Below are 27,327 nucleotides of genomic sequence, written 5' to 3' on the forward strand. Positions count from 1 at the left end.
GAAGATGTCGTGTGGTTCGTCTTGTGCTGACTTTTCAGTACGTCCTGTTCTGGCCACTCAGGTATTTTATAGTTTTGCATGTAGACGCCACGTGACCTTCCGCACTGACCCCTGCAAACACTGAGTAATCACACAACCTCACACAAGTTAACTATTGTTGTTGAGCCTTGTGACTTCAGACGCTTTACAACAGCAGGTGAACGCCGGGAGGGATTTACAACCGTCACCTGCAGAAACACGACGACCAGAGTTTAAACGTTTCTGTTGGTTTTCCATTAAAACCTAAAACACAAATTATCTGATCCAGATGTTCTGGTAATGACAGGTAAACACACACACACAGACACGCACACCATGTACATCAAACTAAATGATCATAATACAAACTCAAACCGTTTTATTCGTAACAGCAGTCGAACTGTAGGAATGAAAATCACATTGCCTAGAAAAACATAACAAATTTACACTTTGATTAGTCGGGATTCATGATCTAATAATGTAGAAAAAGATTTAATTTAAAATATTTTTCTCTATGCGTCGCGGCTTTGGTCAATAAACACGAGCCGTGTTAAAAACACAAACATGTAACATGATCTCTTAGTGATTCTACACAAAAATATATATATTTAATAAAAGATGTTTCTGTCATTGTTTCAGCAGAGGTCGACCTAGTAGCATCAATACAAAAAAAAGAAGAACTCTTAAAATCTAAAGTTGCTGTTGTTTTGTTGTTCTTGTTGTTCTTGTTGAGGTTACATTGTTTGTCCAGTTTTATAAAGGTTCAATACACTGCAAAAACTCAAATATCTTACCAAGAATATTTGTCATATTTCTAGTCAAAACAAATCTCATTATACTTAAAATAAGACTCATCACATAAAAAGTAGCTTGTTTTTAGACACTTTTTTTTTACTTCTTTCAAGCAAATTTTCACTTGAAATAAGTAGAAAAATCTGATAGTGGAGCAAGTTTTTCTTCCTTATTACAAGCACAAAAAAACTTGCTTTCACTGGCAGATTTTTCTACTTATTTCAAGTGAAAATTTGTTTGAAACAAGTGAAAATGATCTAAAAACAAGTTAATTTTTAGGTGATGAGTCTTATTTTAAGTGGAAAGAGATTAGTTTTAACTAGAAATTAGACATTTTGACAAGAAATAAGACAAATATTCTTGAAAAGATTTTGAGTTTTTACAGTGTATGAAGTGAAGCAGCTGCTGCTTTATTTCAAACCTGTAACCTGGAGTGCGTTTAAACACCTCACGGCCCTAAAAGGACAATTGAACATATAACAACAGACTCATTGAATGCATCACAGCAGGTAACAGCTTTACATTGCCCCCACCCTCTCCTTCCCACTCCCCCCAAGACACAACTTTTTGTCCCTGTTCAGTGTTTTGAATCTTAACTCGTGGCGTTCAGCGACTGGACGGAGGCGACGAAGCGAACGTCGGTGGCGACCGCCGTCTTGTTGGCGGTCTGAGCCCAGTCGGGATACGAGTTCAGGTCGAACATGGCGACGCCCCACGTGTTCATGGCCAGAGAGACGGAGAGGACGCCCAGGATGTTCATGACGATGCCGGTCTTCACCTGAGAGGACGGATTCATGTTTATTTTTTATCAATGAATTCACAATAAAACAACTAAAAAGCAAACACAACATCTGTAGTCAAAAAGAACGAAGAAGTAAACATCTTATACTATCTGCTCCTCCTTCATTAATCATCAATTAACTGATCGAATAATTCAATAAAACAGAACAAAGCAAAACTTTATGAACCATTTTATTGTATTTATGCAACAAACTGGTTCTAATTGTTCCTTTAAATATAATGTTTGTTTTATATTCTGTGATTTCTTTGTTGACATTCTTACATAAATGATCCATTGATTTAGTCCTGACTAGTTTACAGTATCTAATGTCTTTCTGTCTTTTTCCAAACCTTTTTTGGGATTTTGTTGGAAAAGTTTCCTTGTGAGTGTGAGTGAAATTTACAAAAAACTGTAAATCTACTGAGTTTTGAGAGTTTAAATCACTTTAAACGTGTGAATAATGAGTTGGATGGATCTGTATCGACGTCTACTGACTCATTTTTACTATAAGTGAAAAGTGAAAACTGGTTTATTTTATTTTAGGGGAACTATCATTGAGTTATAAAAAATGCTAATGAATCTAATTAAATTTGTGTGACAGATATTTTCACTTTTTGTCAGTCAAATTCTCATCTATCCTGACACCTCACAACTCATTAAGTTTGCTTTTCCCAAGATTCAGTGATAATTTATTCATAACAATCAATGTTTTTCATTATTTCCAGTTCTTTTTCAACCACATCCAGCACCTGTGTTATATTGTAATAAAGTTGTATCATCTGGAAACAGAAAACACTTGAGTTTGGACTCATAATAATAAACAGTTTTGGCAGTGGCGTAGCTGACTGGTTCATGCAGATGGGGCGAGACCGTGTAGTGGGCCTATTAGGAATGCACGATACAAATGTAGTCTAATACACAGGGCTCCAGACCAACGCTGTCCCGTGGGTATAAAAATGTATATTTGGAACGATTAATCACAGGAACGCAGTCGGGAGGAAGAGAGTCCCCCCCCCCCACTGTAAATGCGCACATGACAGACTGTAACTATAGCTTAACTACAGTGCTCAACTTCTTGCCGAGACTCATACACAGACTATCAGCTGCCTACAGGAGACTGACAATAGACCCGTGAAATCAATCAGAACATTTTCACAGCTGCTCTTCAGTCCGTCTCCGGACACGGAGCAGAAACCCAAGTCCGACAGTGCAATGCTGTCCCCTCCCCTCAGTCTTCACAGTCAGCAAATCAGCTCATCACGCAAGAAAGTCACAACAAACAGGTTTTGCACAGTGGTTTGCACAGATAAGTCTTAAAATGTGTGCAACACCTTCTCATCACAATCCACGCCATCTTTATCAGCTGTTATTAAAATCCAACTCATCAATAACAGGATCGCGATATTGAACCACCGCTCACATTACACAACAAACCGTTAACAATTAGGCTAATCCACACTCAAACCAAAGCAACAATAATGTTAACTGTACTCAACAAGCTGTTATTACAAGGTTTACAACAGATATGACAGACAACCTGGGCTGTGCGTGTGTAAAGAAGAGAGGGAGGGAGGGAGAGAGAGAGAGAAAAGTAGGTAAAACCAGCTAACTGTTAGCTACCGTAGCTCAGGCGTCGGTCTCCCGTCAGGTAAAAGCTGCCGTTTATTCCTCAAATGAAGTTAAAAAAAAGTTGTTGAGCCTCTCTGGTACAGTTATCCATCACTGCTGTTGAATTAGCCGCTAAACTGCTGGACGCTAAAACCGAGGGGGCGTCTGTGTGTTTACAATTCACGAAAGCAACGTGAACGTACGTGCTGCTCACACTCAGTAGAGTTACGCAATGAGGCAACGTAGCGTCAGCCACACACACACACCGTACAGTGGTTTCTGACCGGAGGTAAACTCAGTTGAGTCGCGTTTATTAGAGAAAATCACTAAATGCTGACACATTTAAACCTGTGGTAAAGTTATCTGAAATTAAAAAAATAATTAAACCTTAGATTAGCCTAACTAAATAATTTAATTAATCCTGACAGTAGGTGAGGCACTGCCTCACCTGCCTCCCCTGACTGAACGTCCCTGAGACCCAGCTATTAATTGAATAATGCCTATTATTTGAGGAAATACGCTATTCGTGTCTCAGTCGTGAAGCTGAGCTCCTATGAGTCCCTCTCTATGTGTGAGGACGTGCACAGAGCGAAATGATAGTGTCTGTCAATTAAATGAGCATAAACAGCCCAACCCAACGCGCTGGTTCGAGCCGGGTTCGTAATGACTCGGTCAGGCCAGGGCCACCGGGCTGGCATCTGGCTTATTCTCCTTTTTTTTCTTTTTTTTGCCGGGCTCGGCCCAATAATCAGTGTATCGGTCCGTGTCGGGTCCGCACTTCAACGACCGCGGGTAGGCCCGTTACAACTCTAGCTTGATGAGCAGGGCGAGTGCTTTGCGGTGCTGTATGAGCCTGCACCATAGACTGTAAAGGCCTTCACAGTGCACACAAACACAAACAGCGCGCGGAGGAAAAGAGCGAAGAAGAGGGGGGCTGCAAGGGGTACTGCGACGGGTTCAATTGACAGTAGCAAAGCAAACAGATTTGCTGTGGTTCTAGCAATCGGTCCTCAAGAACCCCCTTGTCAGTGGGCCTATGGTAAACCTGGGCCTGGGGCGCCCGCCCCACTCGCCCCCTACCTGGCTACGCTACAGAGTTTTGGGCCAAGTAAGACATGTTGTGTTATGTGTTCATGTATGATGCTGCGGTGCTGAGTGCAGCTGTACCATGTCTTTGACCAGCAGATGTCCGGAGGCGAAGGCGATGGAGTTCGGAGGCGTCGACACCGGCAACATGAAGGCGTACGAACATCCGACTGTGGCAGGAATCATGAAGTACAGAGGGTTCACGGAGATGTGGATCGCCTGCACACAAACAAACACAGAGAGTACGTTAGACCATAAACACAACTATTAATTAAAACCTGTATTAAAAGTCCTGAATCTTTAATCCTGATGTTTGTGACTTAAAAAAACCTCATCTTACTTTTTATAAGAAGATGCTATCAGCTCTGTGCGACTGATCCTGGACACTGTGGCTGATGATAAGATGTATTTTATTTAATAAATAGTGCTTACTGCCTGGTTTTCAGAGGAAGTTATGTGTATTTCTTTGGTAGGAAGCATTTACAACTGAAATAAAATCAAAATTAAGTTGAATTCTTGTTGGTTTTTGTTCAGTTTTATAGTTTGTTCAGCATTAAATAAAAAACTGAGCTCTCGTGAGTCCTATAAACGATTCTTTTGGCAGTTTAGTAGTAGTATTTTTTACTTTAACAGAGTTTTCTTTCTTTTTTTAACAGTACAGGAAACATGACAAAGTACAAAAGCGCCAGTTAATAATTACTGACAGCAGCAGTTAATGTCCAACAGGCGACAAACAAAAGAACATCTATTGCAAGAGTTTAACAAGTCTCCGAAGGCTTTGACCGACACAGAGGACGAGGTCAGCGACAAACTGATCTCAGGTCAGTCTGTGAGTTTCCACTGATTCAACAGCTTCTCGGTTAAATAAATTAAATTAAAATGAATGAATGAATGAATTCAGGAATTCTGAGTTTGTCTTATTAATATGGACATTGATATCTGTTTTGTAAGTAGCTGGATAACCAATCATGTGCCAAACCTCTGTAACTTAGTGTGGTCTATCTATCGTATCAAATGCTTTCTGTAAATTAAAAAAATACCCCCTCTGTATATTGTTTTGTTATTTGTTCAACAAAGTCCATTAAAGCCAATGAGGTGGTTTGATTCTTCCTAAATCCATACTGCTGTTCACAGAGTATAATAAAGTTAAACGCCGGTCTCACCAGTTCAGCAATGACGGGTAAAAATATGATGATGGTGGCCGTGTTGCTGGCGAACTCAGTGAAACAGGCGAGGAAGGCGGTGATCAGCATCACAGCTGCGGCGGGAGGGACCTCGGCCAGAGGTTGGAGGTAACCTCCGATCCAGGAGGCGAGGCCCGACTCCTGCCAAACGCCACAAGACAGCGGGGTCACGGGGTCAAAGGTCAAATCACAACATAATAAAGCAAAGGCGGGGGGAACGGAGTGAAACAGAGCAGAGCAGAGGAGCAGAGAGGAAACAGGAGAGAGAAGAGAAACAGTTCATAACACGGAGATAAAGACATGTAAGGGTTATAATTTAGAGTTTAATTCACAGCCAGTTTGCTTCTAAAATATAAAAACTGTAAACAGAGAAAAGAGAAAAGCTATGCTCTGTCCAAAAGATTTAAAAATATAAATCCACCAACCAGCTGCTCAAAGACTCACTAATAATAATATTATCTCACTTGTTTATTCTGAGAAAATGTAAGAAGTTGTTGTTTTATCAGATTGTTGTTAAATCTTACACAGGAAGTCACAACACAGAAAAAAAACACACAAAAAAACCCCGAAACCACAGTCTGTTGCTGTTTCTACACTTCAACTGAACAGAGGATGTAATAACAGAGAAGAGCAGGGGGATTTTGTTTTTTTTGCCCCCTGAATGAGGTCAGGTTTCAAATCTTTATGCTGAGCTAAAAATGTATGCATACATGTTTGTAAAATTAGGTTGTACTGCTTTCTGAGTTATTTTATCTCTCTACCTGCACAGCACTTATGCAGCTTCGGTTATTTTAATCACAATTAACTGCAAATTAATTAACTGTTTTAGTTTTTATCTGTTCTTAATGTACCTTAAAGGAATATTTCTTTATATTTTAAGTGTCTAATAATGGACAAATATGCTGCTTAATGCAAATGTAACTTGTAATATTGTCCAGAAACTTTCAAAGGCTTCACTGCATTTGGCAAAAAATGTGCTCATATAGTGTGTCCTATTTCTCTTTCTATTTCTATTTTTTTATATTTTTGCACTGTTTTTTTCTGTTGTGGCTGCTATGACTATTCAATTTCCCTCTGGGGATTAATAAAGTTTATGTGGTTTGATCTGATAATAACAGAACAGAGTGGAAACTGTTAGCAGACTTGATTTAGCTTCATGCTGCACCTGGTTCATCTCCAGCAACACAGAAGGTCAAAAGGTCAACACACAGCATGAGCATGCATTAAAAAATGTGCATTGAAAGACATTTGTATTATGGTGATATTATTATCTAGCCCTGCTACTTCTCATCTCTCATGAAGAAACACACACATACTGTAGAGAAACATGATGAAGACTCGTATTTCATAACGTGTTCATGTTTTCTGTACCTCGCAGCCTTTGGCCATGGCGAAGCCGCCTCCGAGCAGCAGGATGATGTTCCAGGGAACCGAGTCCTGAGCTTTCTTCCACGACAGCAGAGGAACGTAAGGAGTGTTGGAGCCTGATGGGAAAGAAACAACACAAAGGAATGAGAGAACAAACAATAAAAGTTATTTATTACAGTTCATCCATGTAACATTTAGTCAACGTTTCTGCTGCTGTGGTCGAATGAACTTATTAACTGGTCGCTCAAAAGCCACACGTCTTGCGTACTTCCTTTGAGGCATTTTACAGCTTAATCAGTAGCTCGATTCATTTTTAAACACTCAAAACAAAAACATACAACAGAAATATATAAAAATACACAGAAATCTGCGGTTTAAAGACAAAAAACAACAACACATGAAGCAGGTTTCCACTCTGCCGTTCTGCTGTAAAGTTTTGACCCAGATTGAAAAGAACAAACGAGCCCCAGGATTTGCTTTTTTTCTTCTTTTTTTTCTCGCTTGTTTCCAGTGGTTTATTTGACCAGCTGAACATAATATACACAATCGCACCACACACATGTCTCCAGCATACACAAGGCATGTGCATACAGTTTCTGCGCATGCTCAAACACACACACGCACACACACAAAAACAAAACCCCTAAAGTGTGACAACAAAGCTTCGGGAGCTTATTCTAATCAGAAACAGAGAAACTACAGTTTCACTTCCAGACTCTCTAATCTACATTATTAACATTCCTCAGCTTATTTTTCACTTCAGTCACAGTCTGAACGTCTCTGAATCTTTCGCAAATATCAAATATTTGTTTTTCAATCTTCATATCTGACTCCTCACCAGCTGCAAACTGCTCATCTTCACCTCTGTTATCTCTGTGTCATAATTTGTGTTTATCTCATCATCGTATCTGATACCACAATGCAAAAACTCAAAATCTTTCCAAGAATATTTGTCTTATTTCTTGTCAAAATGTCTCATGTCTAGTCAAAACTAATCTCTTTCCGCTTTCATCACCTAAAAATGAACTTGTTTTTAGATCATTTTCACTTTTCTCACCTGAAATAAGTAGAAAAATCTGCCAGTGAAAGCAAGTTTTTTTGTGCTTGTAATAAGGAAGAAAAACTTGCTCCACTAGATTTTTCTACTTATTTCAAGTGAAAATAGACTTGAAAGAAGGAAAAAGTGTCTAAAAACAAGCTACTTTTTAATGTGATGGGTCTTATTTTAAGTATAATGAGATTTGTTTTGACTAGAAATGACATTTTGACTAGAAATAAGAGAAATATTCTTGGTAAGATATTTGAGTTTTTGCAGTGCAGTCATTAAATCAAGATTTCTTCATGTCCGTTTTGATTTAATCTGTGACCTGTGTTGTTGAGGAGCTTCACTGACCTTGAGGGTCGAACCACCAGCTCAGAGACGGTTTCTGCGACGGGAAGAAGAACAAGATGGACACGATGATGACACCAGTGACGGCGTCTGAGACGTAGCTGCAGGACGACAAGAGGACATCATTAACAGTAAAATACAACTAATACAACAGCTGCAACTACAACTATATCCTGTGTATGTGTGTGTTTGTGTGTGTGCACTGTTAAAATGTCCCATTTCTAGTCAAAACTAATCTCTTTCCACTTAAAATTAGACTCATCACCTAAAAATGAACTTGTTTTTAGATAACTTTCACTTGTTTCAAACAAATATTCACTTGAAATAAGTAGAAAGCAGGGTTTTTTGTGCTTGTAATAAGGAAGAAAAACTTGCTCCACTATCAGATTTTTCTACTTATTTCAAGTGAAAATATGCTTGAAAGAAGTAAAAACTGTCTAAAAACAAGCTACTATTTATGTGATGTTTCTTATTTTAAGTATAATGAGATTTGTTTTGACTAGAAAATACATTTTGACTAGAAATAAGACAAATATTCTTGGTAAGATATTTGAGTTTTTGCAGTGTGTCTTTCTTACCCTATTTTAAAAAACACAGACCAGCCTGTGACGAACTTGGGGTCTCGTGTGAAGAGCAGAACAGCGAACAGGATGAAGAAGAAGGAGATCGCTCCCTCTGCAAAACTGAAATTTGAGTATCGAGAGTAGAAAAGTCAGTAAAACGGATCAGTTGTAAAAAAAAACAAAACAACAACAACAAAAAAACGCACTTATTCGGCGCCTATTTCATGAGATTCGAAGACATACACGAGTCCTCACTTTATGGGCCCTAGTTTCCTGTAATCCTCCAGGATCATGGCCTTGGCTCGCGCCTCGGCCTGCGCTCGCCGGTCGTTCCTCTTGATGCACAACCTGCAGGAAATAACAACGTGACATTTAAAGGTATAATGTGTAGGAATTCCCCCCATCTAGCGGTGCGGTTGCATATCAGAACGTATTCTTGATGTTGCATTCACGTGAAATAGGGCAGACGTCAGACAGACAACAGACGCTGCATGTAACAGGATAAACAAGCGTCTATGTAAACAAGTGGTCCGCCAGCACGAGGCAAAACAATACAGGCGTGACAATATGTTGTCATGGTGATGTCGTATTGTTTACCTGACCCACGTTTTACCGTCTTTCTCTGATGGAGTAAAATGACATCCGGTTGGTTTGCCGACGGCCGTCTGCCTGACTGCACCTGAATGCAACACCAGTGCCTCCGTCCTTCCTCACACTACACAGTGGTGACAGTTTTAACAGGCCGAACCGACAGCTCCGCTGAGTTGCCATGGTTACCTACGGTCACGCTGCCACTGAACGTAAAAAATGGCGATGCAACATGGCCGCCTCGGTTCGGTGCGTCGCCCACTTCTGTATTTGTAACGACTTGTAACAACTCATTCTAAGGTACGAGAAAGCTTTCATTTGTATGCGGGTGTGATTCGACTTCAGTGAAATACGTATTTATGAAATCAATATTTGATTTTTGCTAATAAAAAGCCAAATAAGTTACATACTGGGGCTTTAAAAGTGATGCAGAAAGAAATCCAGAAAAAAAGTCAATAAAATACAACTGTATGAACATTTCTCAGCTAACACATTACCGTGTGTTGAGGCCGCCGTAGAGAAACGCAATCCATATCCAGCCCAGAAACAGGAAGATAAGCATGAGCGGGAAGGCGAACGCAAACCAGGAGCCGAAGTTGATGACGTCACAGTCTGGGAAGTAGCTTTAAAGAAAAAAAAACAAAAAAAACAAGTTGTTTCGAACAGAACCAGAATCATTTTTCATGTTTCATTTTTCATTTTTCATTTTTCATTGACGATCGATATAAAACGTAACATCCACCTCTTCAGCTGTCCGATCAGGATGAGGTTGGGCGCGGTGCCGGTGAGCGTCGCCGTTCCTCCGATGCTCGCCGCGTAAGGAATACAGATCAGGAATCCTTTCCACACCTTCAGCTGATACTGCGCCTCCGACCGGATCTCCTCCGCCGTCCTCGGGTCGCTCGGCTCCGCCCCCTCCGACCTGCTCAAATCAAACCATTAGAGACTTTAAATTAATTGATTGATCTATGTAAAAAAAAGGGCTGTGTTGAACAATCCTCTTACCCTTCTGTTGACAGTATTTGTTTTTCCGACGGGGCGCAGGGCAGCGAATGCAGCTTTAAAGACGACTGACCTGAAGGGAAATAATAAAAAACACATGAAATTTAAGATTTAAACAAAATTAAACTTAAAGCAGAAGTAAGTGGTCCGGTCGTTTTCGCTAATGCTGCGTTCCAGGCAGGCTTTTGAAATGGTAAATTACAGCTTCAAGTCACAGCTTACGACTTTGTAGCGTTTCAGGCAACCCACTCGTGTTTTTCCGACCTGTTTTACCGGTGAAAGTCACTATAACGGCCACTCGTAACTTCCGACCGGTGAACTCGTACCAGATCGAACTGGTACCACTTCACGGTCGGAAAAATACGAGTTTCCTTGAACGCACCATAACAGTCCTCGTCCCTACGTCGCCACATTCACGGCGTTCCTTGGCTGCACACACAGCCCTGCATGCCGTTCTCTCTCCTCATTGGATAAAAACTGTAGGATACGATAAATGTTTTCTCTTCGGCTCAGAGCAGAGCAGAGTGACTGACAGACCCGTGTTTCAGTCCAAACACTCTATGTAAGTGATTGCTGTCGGAAGATATAACTATTTAAGACTTATATTAACACAAATATATCACTTACTTCTGCTTTAATACTAAAACAGTTTTAGCTCATTTAGGAGGCCGTGCTTCAGCTAAAAAATGTAATACATGACTGAGTCAATAAAGCATCATTAATCAATCACCACTTGAATATTGACTAACTTTGTCTCCGAGGACTCAGCGTGTCGGAAAAACTGCACAAAGTTCACGTCTTAAGTTTACATATTAAAAGACGAGGTTAAAACAACTCAACACAAAAACCTAATTCACCGTCTGTGTAAGAAGAAAGTGTCGATTCATAACTCTTCATCATTAAACCTGTAGCTGTTGGAGGCTGTGGTACAAACATATTAACTGGTTGTTTAATTACATGTTTAATCAACATATAGTTATTATTTATCTGAAGTTATGTCTCTGGTGTCTTCGGCTGCTAAACGCTCCACCATGAGAGAGTTTAAAGGGATAGCTCACCCAAAATTGAATTTTTCCCACTACAAGGGAAACAACAAGCTTGAAATATACACTTATTTAATTCTTTTCGGGACAATTTCGCATTTCGGGGCTTCAATACAAGACGGACATTACATACGAGCAGCATGGAGGTATTTGGATGTTTTTTGGTGTGTCTTTTTGTTACGTAGACAGTTGGTATCCATTTGCAACCGTTATATGGACATGCAGTGCTACGTCCGAGACCCCCTGTAACTCAGAGAAGCCACGGAGGACTCTGAAACTTCTCCCAGCCCTTAGTCGACATGAGGGTGAGTAGATAATGAGTGAAATTTCAATTTTGGGTGAACTATCCCTTTAAGAGTTCGCAAACAATGAGTTGGATGATGCTAAAATTCTCCTTTATCGTTCCGCATCCACATTTCTATCCATCATTAATTCAAATATATTAATTAAAGGGAGGGTCCGGTCTGTTACTCTGTACCGTTTACGATGTCGCCCTCGGGATCGCCGGTGTACTTGGTCTTCTGCTTCAGGACCTCCAGGTCTCCAAACAGACTCTCCAGGATGGCGTTGGCGATGGGCAGCATCATGGCCGTCGTGGCCGTGTTGCTGAGCCACATGGACAGGAAGGACGACGTCAGCATCATCCCCAGTATGAGCCTGCGAAGATAAACCAGAGTTAAAACCAGTAACACTTAAGTGGATAGTTCAACATTTTGGCAAATTGGCCCATTGCCATAATCCCTATAGTCATAGCAGTAGGTTTGTTACCTTTAATTGTCAGTGCAAGCTATTTTTAGAACGGCGGAGCAGAGCTGTGAGCTGCTCAGAGCTACGCTACGGAGGCTAATGGGATTTCTTGGTTTTGCATATTTCAAACTCATCAAATACACAATCCAACAACTCCAAAACGCTCTGGTGGACAAGTTGTGACCTGCACATTCACCACGCTATGAGATAATAACACAACGTTACCAGACAGAGTTGTTTTAGAGGCAAATTCATGCAAAACCGCTGATGTGCATTCCCGTTGGGGGCAGTGTCTCTGCATTTACCTCTAAAACAACTCTGTCTGGTAACGTTCTGTTATTATCTCATAGCGTGGTGAATGTGCAGGTCACAACTTGTCCACCAGAGCGTTTTGGAGTTGTTGGATTGTGTATTTGATGAGTTTGAAATATGCAAAACCAAGAAATCCCATTAGCCTCCGTAGCGTAGCTCTGAGCAGCTCGCTGCTCTGCTCCGCGGTTCTAAAAATAGCTTGCACCGACAATTAAAGGTAACAAACCTAATGCTAAAACTATAGGGATTATGGCAATGGGCCAATTTGCCAAAATGTCGAACTATCCCTTTAACACAAACTCTTGATTAGAGGATGAAGTCTCCAGTCTCTCACCAGGCCGGTTTGACACCGGCGATGCTCAGGACCTTCAGGGCGATGCGGCGGTGCAGGCCCCACTCCTCGATCGACGACGCCATGATGAGGCCGCTGAGGAAGAGGAAGTTGGTTTCCAGGAAGTACTGAGGACAGACTTTCTTAGACGGGAGGATTCCCAGTGTCGGGAAGAGGCAGACGGGAAGCATGGCCGTCACGGCCAGAGGAAGAGCCTCTGTGCACCAAAACATGGCCATGAGCACGACCACGTACAGACATTTCCCCTCCTAAAGGATAGACACGATCGGACAGTGATTACAGATTATTGATTAGATGTAATGTAAGTGACAGCAGAGTATGTGTGTATGGAGAAAGAGAAATCCTAGAATAAATGTGACCGACTTGTTTTAAATGAACAAAATAAACAATACAAAACTGTGTTATGAGTTTTTACAGCTGCAGCTCACACCTTATTTCCATTATCTATTCATCTGCTGATTATTTCTCAAATTAAACTGATTATTTGTCCAGTGAAATGTGAAATACAGTGTAAATACACCACACCACCACTCCCCCCCCTAAAGTGACGTCTTTACATGTTCTGTTGTTCAGGTCAAAACTAAAAACACATTCACTTCACTGTGATAAAAGTCAAAGATTAACAACAGATGCTCTGATCGGAGCTGCTGGAACTGGACAATATAGTATTTAGGTTTGTTTTTATTATTATTTGTGCTTAAAAACAACTCACATGGCTGATGCATAATCTAATAAATAGTCACAACTTAGTATTTTATTGATTATTTGACTAATTATTTCAGCTCTGAGTCTGACCCAAAGTTTATCATGTAATCAAGCAATAAACATCTGATTCAATAGATAAAAACAGACAGAGGAGTTTTATGGCCTGTGTGTGAATTAACTCATTCATCATTCCTGGAAAATGCTGGAAACGTTAAGACGTGTAGCTACATGAACTCGGACCAGAGTAGAAGAGTAGAAGCAGAGTAGAAGCGCAGTAGAAGCAGCACTGACCTTCTCGGGCAGAGTGAAGAGCATCGGCAGGAAGAGCAGCGGGGTGAGCAGCAGCACCAGCTGCTTGTGGACGCTCCACAGCTTCTTGGACACGACGGACATCTTCATCTCCGGAGGAAGGTCGAGCTGCGTCTGAGCGCGGAGCCGCGGGGCCGCGCTTTGAAGCCTCGGGCCCGGGCAGCAGAAGATTAACTACACACTCCGCTACACGTTAACTCCTCGTATGTTGGTGTCACATAGTTCAACTTCTGTCAGGACTGAAGCAGTGGAAGGTGGACATGTACGGTTCACACACTCCCTGCGCGTTTATATATTGACTATGTGTATTTGTCCACATATGCACATTATGTAATCTAAATGTAATCGAGGATGAACTGCATTTTGTATTTCATTGTCCGTTATATGATGAAGCCAGGCAGTTTTTGTTTCAGAAAATGCAAAATGTGAAGCCTGAGTTGTTTTGGGCTGATGATGATGAGGTAAAGTTGGAATGGTTCTTCAGAAGTCTTTACTATAGCTACTTTCATAAAAAGAAAAAAAAGTGCCTGGACAATAAGAAAAAGTTAATAATTTATGTGAATTCCATGTGGTTTTTGTTTTGTCTGTGCTCTGATGATTTTGTTTGTTGTTTAAATATGAAATATGTCTTGTAAGCCCCTATACTAGGCTGGACGCCTTAATTGGTGCATGACACTTATAAATTAAATTAAATTCATATAGAATAAGAACACATCTGGAAAAATTATGGATCCTATTGGAAATTCTATACAGAGTCCATACAAATATCTGTTTGATTATTTGATTGCTGTTATATGTTTAATGTGATCAAAGTTTGTCAATATGTTGTTGATATTCTTAACAGTGAATGAAAATAAAGGTCAAATTAATGTGGAAATTTAAAAAAAAAGTATATACAGTAGATTATTTTTATATTGTATGTGTGCTGCTTCAATAAACTTGTATACATTAATTAAATATGTATATTTAATTCAATATATTGTAAACATATGTGGTCCCAATATGACAAAAATAATAATATAGATATTTTCAGTGTATGTACACATTTAGTATTTTTATTTTGGTGCTCTAAACTTCTTCATATATTCACAGGATGTGACATACATGGTGACGTATACGATGACGCCTGATTTAACCACCTCCTGGTTGTTTGACGAGTCTCACATCACTTCACTGTTTCTCCAGAACCTGATCAATTATTAACCAATTGTGTGAAATTTTGATTTGTGTAGCGGCTGTAAAGTTAGTGAGGTCACTCCTTCCTTGACCTTTGACCTCTGACCACTAATCTGATCGGTTTGTCTGTTAGTAGAGTTTGTGGAGACAGCGTTAAAGATGATGTGAGTGTGTTGACCTTGACCTTTGACCTTAAACCTTAAGCTACCGTTATTTCATCTTTCTTTTTTTAACCCTAACCCAGGTTTTGCCACGACAGTAAAGAGAGAGACAGGAAAGAGACCAATCACTGCATTGGGCATTGCCAACATGGGATGTGCTCTTAAAGGGATAGTTCAACATTTTTGTCAGATTCTCCTATCGCCATAATCCCTATAGTCATAGCAGCAGGTTCATTACCTCTAATTATCGGTGCATGTTGTTTTGAGATCAGCGGGGCAGAGACGTGAGCTGCTCAGTGAACGGTACAGGTCCCCTGTCCCTCACCAAACTCATCAAATACACAATCCAACAACTCCAAAACGCTTTCGTGGACAAGTTGTGACCTGCACATTCACCACGCTATGAAATAATCATGTAACATTACGAGACAGAGTTGTTTTTGAGGCAAATGCAGCCGGAACTACATTCCTGACACGGCTGCTGGGCGGAGGGATTTAAAAAGGGCAAGTAGTTCAGAGTATTTGCTTCATGTGTCGTAATGTTACATAATTACACATGATTATCTCATAGCGTGGTGAATGTGCAGGTCACAACTTGTCCACCAGAGCGTTGTGGAGTTGTTGGATTGTGTATTTGATGAGTTTGACGAGGGACAGGGGACCTGTACCGTTCACCTCTATTGTGTTCACTGAGCAGCTCACGTCTCTGCCCCGCCGATCTCAAAACAACATGCACCGATAATTAAAGGTGATGAACCTACTGCTATGACTATAGGGATTATGGTGATAGGAGAATTCACCAAAAATGTTGAACTATCCTTTTAATCTCTTGACCACTGAGCACCCCAGCTCATCTTTGAGTCCAAGTCGACACTTCTGCTAAATTTAAAGCAGTTCCTCTCCTGTTCCTGCTTTGTGAGGACGACATGACTTCAGAGAAATCAACAAACTGAAGAAAAGAAACGTTCAGTTGTCGTCGTCATCGCAGAACCATGAAAGTATAAAATCATATGCAACTAAATGCTAATAAGCAGCCAAACTAAACAGTCTAGATAAACTGCCAGGCTCGGAAAAACAGCAGTGCATTGTGGGAATGTTAACAGGCCTGTCATACTTTGGTCACAGTTCAGAGTTAAAACGTTAAGATGTGGGTGAGTTCAGTTCAGTTCCAGGAAAGTCTTAAGATCATTTGTGGGAAAGTGAGTGACCCACAAAGTACAGTGGAACTGGATTAGTTCACAATGAGTCAGATGTAAAATTAGGTCAAAAAGTTGCAGATAAAGTGTGAATCTACAGAATAATCCTAATGGATGCTCCAGTATTATACAGTATATTAGATCAATATTCGAGCGAGTCTTCATAATTTACGTTATTGTGACACGTTGTTTTGTGTCGACTTTTGAAGTGAAAGTGAATAAAACCTCTGCAGTGAACGAGGTCACTGCTGTGGTCGAAACTTTTTACTCTGAGGTTGTGTGATTCATTTTATTGTTGTGATTGCGACTCCTGTGTTTTGTAAATGCACATCTTGTTGCATCAACAGGAGCAACTAAATATGAGTAACTGACCCGTTATTGGGATTTTATTTGGTTTATTCATGTGATTCATTCCTCTTTCCCCTTTTCTTTTTCCTCCTGTTGACATTTGTGACTGATGTAATCAGTGTAGTTTGAAATGTGAGACACTATTATTCATGTATTTATTGATTTTGATCTCATCTGCTGTTGTTAAATGTTTGTTTTGTGTTTGAGGATGCCTGAAAACGAGATGTTGCATCTTTATCCTCTACTGTAATTAAAGTCTTGCAGACAACTGTAAATATTTAAATTTACTCTTTCTTTTTTCTTTTCTTTTTCTCAAAACCTCAAGACGAGTCAAAGGCCTGAAGCCACAGGAATAATTTCAATATCTTGTTTCCCACAGTGGACTTTCCACCAACCCACAGAAGTATTGTGAATCATGAGAATCATTCCTCCAGTTTGCACGCAACACGTTGTTTTACTCCTGCAGAGTCTGAATCTCTGAGGCCTTTACTAATATAACTTACACATGTTTATATTTATATTTGTGCTAATATTTTCTATATATCTTTTCCTGTATTTTGTGCCTCCTGTGCCTGTGCAACTATCTGAGAGTTAAATTCATGTCCTTGGTGTTTATCTTATATTATTATATATTATATATATTGTTATACGTTATTTTCATATATTATAAACACACTTAATAAATACATTTCTAAATCAGATTCTTTTTTGCATCTTGTTCCTTTATTACATCTTTCAGATTCATGATCTGTCTACACAGCTGCAGAAATAATATAGCTTGTGGAGATCTACAATTAACAATGAAAGGGGCAAATCAATCAGCTCATTGCAGTAATTAGAGCTGAGCCAAAGGAATAAACACTCATAATAATCAATAAAGATCCATAGTCTCTTATGTTATTAACTAGTATATATTTTTTTGTATTTATATGTGAATCCAGATCTTAAAACTAAAATAACCCGTGACTTGTGGTGTTGTTGTGTGATTGACCAGTAGGTGGCGATCTGTGCACATCGTTCTCCTCGGTCTGAACCTGAATCAGTGATCTCTAATCAATATTTACAGAAGTCAGCGGTGCATGTGAAGTGTTTCCTGCTTTAGTCTGACTTTGTAAACCAGAGGGAGAACTCAGTGGTGGATGAGAACTGCTCTCTGATGGATGTTACCAGGTGTCTGCAGGATAAAAGCTGCTGGATTACCTCACACCCTCCAAACTGTGGCGGTCGGTACACACCCACACACACACACACACACACACACACACACACACACACACACACACAAACACACAGTTTCATTTCTTCAACACACAGGAACCAGAGTCGGTTCAGGGCGGTAAGGCAACATAAGTGCAAAAAGGTGTGAAAACCAAAGTCTTGTTTTAGATGTTTTAATGACAACGCAGCCACAGTGTGAATATAGAGCTGATGATGAATATTAATAAATTGAAATGCTGCTTTACTGGTGTTGCACCACATCCTGGGTACCATTACTCTTTCTGCCTGGTTTTAGGACAGGAAATAAAAGTGACTGGCTGGAAACCACAAGCTGAGTGACACACTTAGAGTTTAGGTCAAAAGCGTGTTTCATGTATCTGGATACATATTCATATACATAAACAGTTCTTATGGAGAATCATCAAACCCCTTTGAAATAACAAATGAAAGATTATTTGTCATACAGGCTGAAATCAAAATCCATTAAAAATAAAACAAAATTTACCCTGACAATAGTGAGAGTTCTGAAAATTAATAAAAAATGAACAAATTAGAATAAAGTCCCCAGATTTAATCCTTCATAGATCCACTTTTTGCTTTAATTACATCCATCAGTGTCTTTGGACACGTGACTAACATTGCACACCTACTGTAGGTCGGGGAATATTTACCCATTCTTCTTTACAGAATTGTTTGAGTTGAATAAAATTCTGGTGATAAACTTGCCTCTTCTAGTCCATCCACAGGTTTCCTTTTGGATTTAAAGGGATAGTTCAACATTTTGGCAAATTGCCATTGCCATAATCCCTCTAGTCATAGCAGTAGGTTCGTTACCTTTAATTATCGGTACAAGCTATTTTTAGAACGGCGGAGCAGAACCGTGAGCTGCTCAGAGCTACGCTACGGAGGCTCATGGGATTTCTTGGTTTCCCTCATCAAACTCATCAAATACACAATCCAACAACTCCAAAACGCTCTGGTGGACAAGTTGTGACCTGCACATTCACCACGCTATGAGATAATAACAGAACGTTACGAGACAGAGTTGTTTTCGGCGTAAATGCAGAGACTGCTTGCTGAAAAACTGCCCCCGACGGGAAAGTGCATCAGCAGTTTTGCATGAATTTCCCTCTAAAACAACTCTGTCTCGTAACGGTCCGTTATTATAATAATATATACAATATATCTTGAATCTTAAATCTTGAATACCGTTAATGTTCTGTCAGGGTATGGTGACTTTCTATAAGCACTGTTGACTTGTTGCAGGTTGTAGGTTAAAGTTCATGCTGTAGTAGAAAGTATCACTTCATCACTGCATGTGGTTTGTTCCTCTCTACAAGCTCTACATCCTCAAACTGAGTGACGCCACTAAAACAAACTCAAATTCCAGTGAAAAGCTGTCTTCAGTATATATGACAATAAAGATTTGATTGAAAACAAGTAATACAATAAATTAAAAAAAGAAAGATGCAAAAGTTGAATCATGTGCAAGCACCAATTTGAATTCTGAAGTCTCTGAGCACGTCGGGCCGTTCGGTCGGCTTCACCACCTACGATGTTGTCGTTTCGAAGAGCTGATACGAACAACCTGCAGAGAAAAAAAAACACAGAACAGATCAATTCACAGAACTGTTAATTGGAAAAAGTCAAACCTCCCACATCATACAGAGGAAACAGAAACCCTTAAAAGGTTCAGACGGGCTGTTGTTTGTGAGGGGAAATGGTACCTCAGAGCTTCGCCCACAGTCAGAAATCTAATTCCAGGATTACTCAGACAATGGTGGGGTTTCACACTGAATGTAATTAGTAAGTTTTAAAATCATAATATCGCCTCTGAACACATGTAATGTACTTTCCTTTTAAACTGTTGACTCAGTAAATCTCAGTCATCTGTAAATAATAATTATTAGCTCTGCAAAGGTGGAATTTAGAGCCGAGATATTGTTATTGGATTTAACAATAACTAATAAAGTTGTTTAAATTGGTTAGAAAAAATGTTCAGGTTCAGGTTGCTTGTTGCTTGTTGCTTGTTGCTTGTTGCTTGTTTAAGAGAGACTGTAGCTGTGTTCAATCCGATCTGTCTGTTTTTGTGTACGGTGGCCCAGAAGGGTCAACACACAACACACAAGGAAAGTGTGCAAAAAATGTGCAACAAATTCAGAAAAAAAAACTTCAAGCATCATGTGTCCTGCAAAAACTCACAACAGCTGCGAAAACACAAACACAAAGCAAAAAAAAAAGATTTTAAAAAATCACATCAAATGTTCAAGTGATCAATAAAAAAAAACATTTGCATCAGTCGTAGCAACAGTTTGTTTGTCTTCATTTGACCATAAAAAAAAAGTTCAAATAAATCCCGGCCTGAGGTCCCTCAAATGTTTTGTATTCATTTAATTATTTTGTCATTGATTTGTTTTTTCAGTTTAGTTTAATTTATCTTCATTTGACATGTTAAAAAGACGAAGAGTTAAATAAAAACATCTCTGATCATCGTTGAGACTTGTTTTTCTGCAACGTTTAGCACCACTCTGATTATATAGCCTACACATATACAGTATTTAAAAAAACACTGTTGTGCAGACTTCCCCCTCAGACCTGGTGAAACCCGACGTCTGTACTTGTGACATTCTGGACTGAAAGCGCAGGAGCGGAGGAGGAAGAAATAAAAAAGGTCACGGTCTGCAGCAGGCCAGTAGTTACCTGTGGTTTCAACACCACTCTCTGCCATTTGAAAGTGTCAAACTAAACAAAAACCTAAACATATTTCACACGTGTGGTGCAAAAAAATGACAACATCTCAGTCGTTTCAACAGAACAAAAGCTGCAAAACAACACATGTTTGCGTTCAAGTGTCAGAGCCGTCCGGCAGCTGCAGAAATTATGACGGGAACAAAGACAGAGCGAGATGTTGTTACGATACAACAACAAAGTCTGCACATGGAGGATGTTGTTGTTGGTGGGGGGGGGTCAGTGAACAGGCCTCATGCCTCCGGGCCGGGGGGTTGATTATATTTCTGAAGTGGTTCTTTAATAAGTCGATCAAATGACTATGAAGAAATATTGGATGTCCACAAAGAGATGAAGATGAGGAAAAGATGCAAAACAACCATTAGTATCCAGATCACAGTAGTGAGGCTTGTTTACATGTGTGTGCTCAGATAATCCATCCACAGTTTTATGAAGAAGTCGAAAAAACATGGCGCTTTCATTATGGTAGAAATTCTAACTTGGTCTGCAAAGGTTCAGATGATGTAAATAGATAAATATTGAATGGTCAGATGTGGACGACAAAGACTTCAAAGGTTGGAAACCGCTGGTCTGGGCAAATCATCTCAAACTAAGTGTCATTGTGTCCATAAAAAAAAGGAAGGAGTGTCATTGTGTCTTCGTTAGCTCAGCATGAGCTCAACATATCAACATATGGAGGCTCTGAGGAGCATTTTTCTTTTCTTTTTTTCAAAGTCCAACTTGCCAAATGGGAAGGGGGAGGGTGTAGACCGCCACCTCACCACTAGATGGCACTACATCCTACACACTTGTCCTTCAACACAGGAGTTTCCTGTTTGTTTCCTGATCAGAGTCATTCCTTCATTTTAGCCAGAGTTCTCCAAACTGAGCTGAACTCAATCATTAAGTTGTCAGGTCATTAAATGTTTTGGGGGTTTTTTTTGTGCAAAATGATGTTGTCATTTTCACAGAGAGTTCATAAAATGTTTGTTCATAAAAAAACTGGACTCACATCAGTTCATTTTTTATGCTTTTACAGACTGTGTTGTTTGCTTTTGAGCTCTTTCTGCAACTAATCCATGTCCCACATAGCAGACGGGTCTGGCCCAGTTCTGGCCCCCATGATGTACTAACATCTGGCCCACACACCGCAAAGAATGACGGCCCTGTACTGGCCCGGATCTGGTTTACAGTGGGCCAGAAGTGCCGGCTTGATGCCAGATCTGGCCCAGACCTGTCTGCTATGTGGGGTAGTGTAACAGATAAAGCAGATAAATAAAGTTCATTTACCCAAACGCTGATCACACATAACGTGATTTTCACGATGCTCACGGCCACGAAGCAGATAGCGCTCCACATGACGGGCAGCTCCTCCACTCGTGTGCTGCAGATGGACGCGTTTGTCGTTATTTGCACAGTTTTCACCGTTGTCAGTTCAGCCACGCACTCTGTGTTTAAACAAAAATAAAAGACAAAATTAGTGGAAATCAATGCATTAATACTTCACACAATCAATCGAATAGCAACAAAATTAGTGTTGAATAAAATGTAATAATCAAGATTTTGGAATGGATGGTAGAGTGTGTTTGTGTTATATCATGTTGTTTTAGCTGTGAGTGTGTTGGCGAGCACACTGAGTGAGTTTAATACTGTCATTCAAATGTATTATTATTATTATTATTAGGTACATGTGTTGGTGAATTAATGCAGTCAGCTGTGAGGCAGGTGTGTGCAGTGAGGTGAGCTTTAACAAATCTATCTGTGGTCGTTTTTTGGTTCTTCTTCGTTTTTTGTGCCACTTCTGTTTTCTACTTTGTCTATAATGTCTGTTGTTAATGTCTTAGCACAGTCAACAGTAAAAGTGCTGGTCCGTTCTGTTAATAGTCAATTATCAATCCTCAAAGTAACAGAATTAACATCCGTCAATCAGGGATTAGAGCACCCACAAGAAAAATACATAACCCTAAAACCCCAAAAGACAATTTGTCGGTCGACTTGCATCAATTTGTGATTAGTCCACGCTTCATAAAGTGTGTGTGTGTGTGTCACAGTGGAAAGAAAATTATTGTCAGTATTTGAGGTCATGAATAATCTCTGTGGTTGGTTTTCCTCTGTGACATTTCACACAAGTGAGAAGAGAAAGTTTGGAGCCTTTGTCCCATGAATTTAAAACATTGCCATATTGCTTTGGCTGTAAATCTACATGGATCAATAGAAATGAATATGTATACTGTGTCATTGAAAAGTTTGGGCACCCCAAAAGCCATAAAGTTCAACATGAAACACAATATTTTAAAGGTCCAGTATGTAAAACGTGGGGAAAACCATGATATCGTTCAGATTCTAGTTTGCAGCGCTCACTCGCTTGCTCGCAATCACCGCCCCCGTTGGCAAAGTGGAGGTGGCCTCCAAGGACAAAAAAACTTGTTTACCAAACCAATTTGGTTTTTATAGCGTTTATACACTTATACAAATATATTCATGGGTAGTATAATTCAGATTTTGCCAATAAACCTTGCCAATTATTACACACTGGACCTTTAATCAATATCAAGTGTGTTATTTTGGTTTTCTACAGTTTTAGAGTGAAAAAGGGAAACAAAGCCGCAGCCTGCAAAAGAATGGGAAACCCAGGAGACTTGAGCTCTCAGATACCTTTGACCAAGGTATCAGACAAGATATTTACAATTTACACACTGTGATAGTTTCCAAAGGAGGGGCTACTGCTGTAGCTACTAACTATACAGGGTGGACAAACCTTTGCTGCGGGGCCCTTTTCCTTTTCTGTCATTTTGAAAATGTCAAAGATGGAAATAAAATAAAATAAAAATATATATTGTTTAAAATGTGAAGGGAATGTGTCATATGTAACTTTATGCCTTTTGGGGATAATTTCATCTTCCACTTGCTGAACTGTTGTGTGTGTGTGTGTGTGGAGATGGAGTGCAAAGCTCACCAACAAACAGGTCGTAGGCGAAATTCCTGTTCTTACTCCCAATATTTGCGCTGACGTCACATTCGTAGGTTCCTGAATCGTTAGCTGTCACACTGTCAAGCAACAGATTGAATTTCTCCCCAATTCTGGCCGTAGAGTTGGGAAAGAGAGCTACTTTGCCATCTTTAACTTTCCTGATGAGACCAACTCTTTCAGGCGTGGTCTGGACAAAGACACACAGACACAACCAGAGTGTGTTAGATCTCCACATCACCGGCTTCATTTATCCCTGAAAGCCTCAAACACACAACCAACCGACCTTGTACCACGTCACCGAGTAGAAATCCATCTCGCCAATGTCTCTTTCTTCACTTTTACATGGCAGGGAAACATCCTCATGGCATGTTGCTTCTTTCTTTACTGTTATCAGACTCGGGGTTGTGTAACTGACCAGCAGCAGCTGAGACGACCAGATACACACAGTTACACACAGGTTCAAGTTTATTATCATCATCATCATCATCATCAACATCTGGCTGAGGCTTATGCTGAACAATCACTCCTGTTCTTTATCTTTTAAGGTTTAATCTGTAAATCACATCTCAACTGAACCCAAACTGAGTTTCACAACCCTCATGAAGACAAAGTGAAACATTGATTTCACATTGAGGCATAAAAAAAGACAGATTTCACTCACCTTAATGAAGAAAACCGTGTGTAACATCTTCTACACTTCTCTTGAAATGGAGCCACAACTTCCTGCGTGCATGGGGCATATTTGAGGGGCTGAGGTGTCTAGACGTTAAAGATTTCAGATTTCTGAGGAAGTAATGCCACCGTGCGGGGTTCAGGGACAGTGCACTGTTTCAGTAACGCAACAAAAACAGTTTTGGTTTGGGTCTCATCATTTAAAAGTGAGGATACAAGTACAAAACACTGTTTGTCAGGTCAGGACAGTGAACGTCTTCTCATGGTTCAACAGCTGTTTGTTCTGAAACTTTAAACAGAAACTAAAACTATCTGTTATCTGCCTCCTTCCTGTTCGTATAAAATATGAAAGTGTGGTGTGAAAAAAAACATGATTTGTGCGATTTGAACTTTGACATGAGTGGGAGTCATGAATAGCGAAGTAAAAAAAGTTGTGTAATCAATAATGCAATTAAAATGACTGTCTTTTGATTTGGATTGTTGCTTGTAACTTTGCATGGAAATACCAACAACTTCAGAGGATTATTGGTTCATGATCATTGATTAGCTGACTTGGTGGGCGTGGAGCATTCAGGGTCAAGTTTACTGTGTGGGAAATACGGACGTTATGTTTCCTCCTGGAGATAAGTTCTCCTTTGTGTTCAGGTGTAAACTTCCAATCAGAAGTTTGAAAACATATCTATGGTGTTTCATTGACCCATTGATAATAGGAACAATGACAGATGAGCTTGAGCTACAGGAAACACCACAATGACCGCCTGTGTCAATGTTAAAGGTCTAATGTGTAGGAATTCCCCCCATCTAGCGGTGCGGTTGCATATCGGAACGTATTCTTGATGTTGCATTCACGTGAAATCGGGCAGACGTCAGACAGACAACAGACGCTGCATGTAACAGGATAAACAAGCGTCTATGTAAACAAGTGGTCCGCCAGCACGAGGCAAAACAATACAGGCGTGACAATATGTTGTCATGGTGATGTCGTATTGTTTACCTGACCCACGTTTTACCATCTTCCTCTCGTGGAGTAAAATGACATCCGGTTGGTTTGCCGACGGCCGTCTGCCTGACTGCACCTGAATGCAACACCAGAGCCTCCGTCCTTCCTCACACTACACAGTGGTGACAGTTTTAACAGGCGCTACCTGGAAAACTTTCTCCCCGAGCCGACAGCTCCGCTGAGTTTCCATGGTTACCTACGGTCACGCTGCCACTGAACGTAAAAAATGGCGATGCAACATGGCCGCCTCGGTTCGGTGCGTCGCTCACTTATGTATTTGTAACGACTTGTAACAACTCATTCTAAGGTACGAGAAAGCTTTCATTTGTATGCGGGTGTGATTCAACTTCAGTGAAATACGTATTTATGAAAGCAATATTTGATTTTTGCTAATAAAAAGCCAATTCAGTTACACTAATTATCAGTAGCTTCAAACACTTTACCACTAAATCTGATCAGTTCTTGGTGAATGTTTGTGTATAAAGGTGTTTGAGATGTTGTGTTAAAGGACAATTCCGGGCGAATTCAACTCTGGGGTGTATTTTCATATCATTTTAGGTCTAAAAGAATGAATCTGAAGATTTTCAGTTTAATCGCTCCTGTTTTGCGGTAGTTGCATCTGTCCCCGCGTCCCCACGGCAGCAATGAATGGGAGTGGATGTAAGTTCCGCTGTTTAGGCTGTTTCCAGCCCTCAAAGCCGCAATTTTTTTCCACAGACAGCGTCAGATGGCTACTCAAACATGCACCGAGAAGTTTATTTACTTCAAGCAAGCCGGCATGTTTGTAAAACTAGATCTAATTCAAAGTCTCCTGGAGTCTCGCGCGAGCCCGAAGTTGCAGTGCTGGTGTATTCAGGCGCAGTCGGAGCTACCGCTTGTGTCATAAACACAGGAATATCAACTCTTTACTTGCTTGAAGTGTACATTTTTTTCCACAGACAGCGTCAGGTGGCTACTCAAAGATGCGCCGAGAAGTTTTTTTTACTTGAAGCAAGTCAAGAGTTGATATTCCTGTGTTTATGACACAAACGGTAGCTTTCCCACTGCATGTGAACACACCGCGCACGGCAACTGGGTCTCGCGCGAGACTCCGGGAGACTTTGAATTAGATCTAGTTTTACAAACATGCCGGCTTGCTTGAAGTAAATAAACTTCTCGGTGCATGTTTGAGTCGCCATCTGACGCTGTCTGTGGAAAAAAAATGCGGCTTTGAGGGCTGGAAACAGCCTAAACAGCGGAACTTACATCCACTCCCATTCATTGCTGCCGTGGGGACGCGGGGACAGATACAACTACCGCAAAACAGGAGCAATTAAACTGAAAATCTTCAGATTCATTCTTTTAGACCTAAAATGATATGAAAATACACCCCAGAGTTGAATTCGCCCGGAATTGTCCTTTAAACCAGTATACTGGGTTTATACTGGGTTTAATGGGTTTATACTGGGTTTATAATGGGTTTATAGCCTACTGGGTTAATAATGGGTTTAAAATGGGTTTATAATGGGTTGATACACCAATAGAGTCTTCCAGTAAACCCTGAACTCTGTTAGCACTTCTAGGACTTTTTTTGAATGGGATTTTGGTAAAATACCTCAAAATAGGTCTGTGGTTAACAAAAGCTTAAGCAAGTTTCAGGTTTTGTTCTACGTGAGAAAAAGCTCCCGCACACTGTCATCACTTGCAGAGGTTTTATTGAACAACGTTTCGGTCCTGAGACCTTCGTCAGGTTCTAAAAGACTTTTAGAACCTGACGAAGGTCTCAGGACCGAAACGTTGTTCAATAAAACCTCTGCAAGTGATGACAGTGTGCGGGAGCTTTTTCTCATGTTACTCGACCACCTGGTCTTCTCCTACGCACCTGTCCGTCCGTGCCGGTGTGCACAAGTTTCAGCCAGGTTTTGTTCTACACAATAATATACACATGGTAACATGGTATATGATAAATAATGTTATCTACTGCTCTATTCATTGATTTCTCACCGGCTTCGTTGTTAACGAAAATGCACA

At 40.3% G+C, this 27,327-nt stretch overlaps 2 protein-coding genes across 2 annotated transcripts; both read right to left on the bottom strand.

The window, feature by feature from the left end:
• Positions 1-1,193: 1,193 nt before the first annotated feature.
• On the bottom strand, positions 1,194-13,980 carry slc13a3 (solute carrier family 13 member 3). Its single transcript, XM_085782781.1, has 13 exons — positions 13,831-13,980; positions 12,817-13,082; positions 11,902-12,080; positions 10,384-10,453; positions 10,121-10,300; positions 9,876-10,001; positions 9,046-9,138; positions 8,806-8,910; positions 8,231-8,328; positions 6,841-6,953; positions 5,449-5,610; positions 4,367-4,504; positions 1,194-1,588 (listed from the first exon to the last, which is right to left on the bottom strand). The coding sequence occupies exons 1-13, from the start codon at positions 13,936-13,938 to the stop codon at positions 1,403-1,405; spliced, it is 1,824 nt and encodes a 607-aa protein (XP_085638907.1). The 5' UTR covers positions 13,939-13,980; the 3' UTR covers positions 1,194-1,402.
• Positions 13,981-19,451: 5,471 nt separating this feature from the next.
• On the bottom strand, positions 19,452-24,050 carry LOC146985051 (uncharacterized). The gene is made up of 4 exons (XM_085783144.1): positions 23,929-24,050; positions 23,631-23,832; positions 21,965-22,122; positions 19,452-19,535 (listed from the first exon to the last, which is right to left on the bottom strand). Exons 1-4 carry the CDS (start codon positions 23,956-23,958, stop codon positions 19,491-19,493), a joined length of 435 nt encoding a protein of 144 aa, XP_085639270.1. The 5' UTR covers positions 23,959-24,050; the 3' UTR covers positions 19,452-19,490.
• Between the last annotated feature and the right edge of the window lie 3,277 nt (positions 24,051-27,327).

This window comes from Trachurus japonicus, chromosome 7 (assembly GCF_045865225.1).
Source record: "Trachurus japonicus isolate A0001 chromosome 7, Traja_1.0".
NCBI classification, from domain to species: domain Eukaryota; kingdom Metazoa; phylum Chordata; class Actinopteri; order Carangiformes; family Carangidae; genus Trachurus; species Trachurus japonicus.

What these genes read in the sequence shown, in the direction of transcription:
- slc13a3 (XM_085782781.1), bottom strand. Translation starts at nt 13,938, where the DNA reads ATGAAGATGTCCGTCGTGTCCAAGAAGCTGTGGAGCGTCCACAAGCAG. An exon ending in CTGGTGGTTCGACCCTCAAG is followed by an intron (nt 6,954 to 8,230) that starts GTCAGTGAAGCT and finishes CTTTCCCATCAG; the next exon opens with GCTCCAACACTCCTTACGTT. An exon ending in TACCCGTCATTGCTGAACTG is followed by an intron (nt 4,505 to 5,448) that starts GTGAGACCGGCG and finishes GTTTGTGTGCAG; the next exon opens with GCGATCCACATCTCCGTGAA.
- LOC146985051 (XM_085783144.1), bottom strand. Translation starts at nt 23,958, where the DNA reads ATGGATTTCTACTCGGTGACGTGGTACAAG. An exon ending in ACTCGGTGACGTGGTACAAG is followed by an intron (nt 23,833 to 23,928) that starts GTCGGTTGGTTG and finishes GTCTTTGTCCAG; the next exon opens with ACCACGCCTGAAAGAGTTGG. An exon ending in CGCCTACGACCTGTTTGTTG is followed by an intron (nt 22,123 to 23,630) that starts GTGAGCTTTGCA and finishes GTTTAAACACAG; the next exon opens with AGTGCGTGGCTGAACTGACA.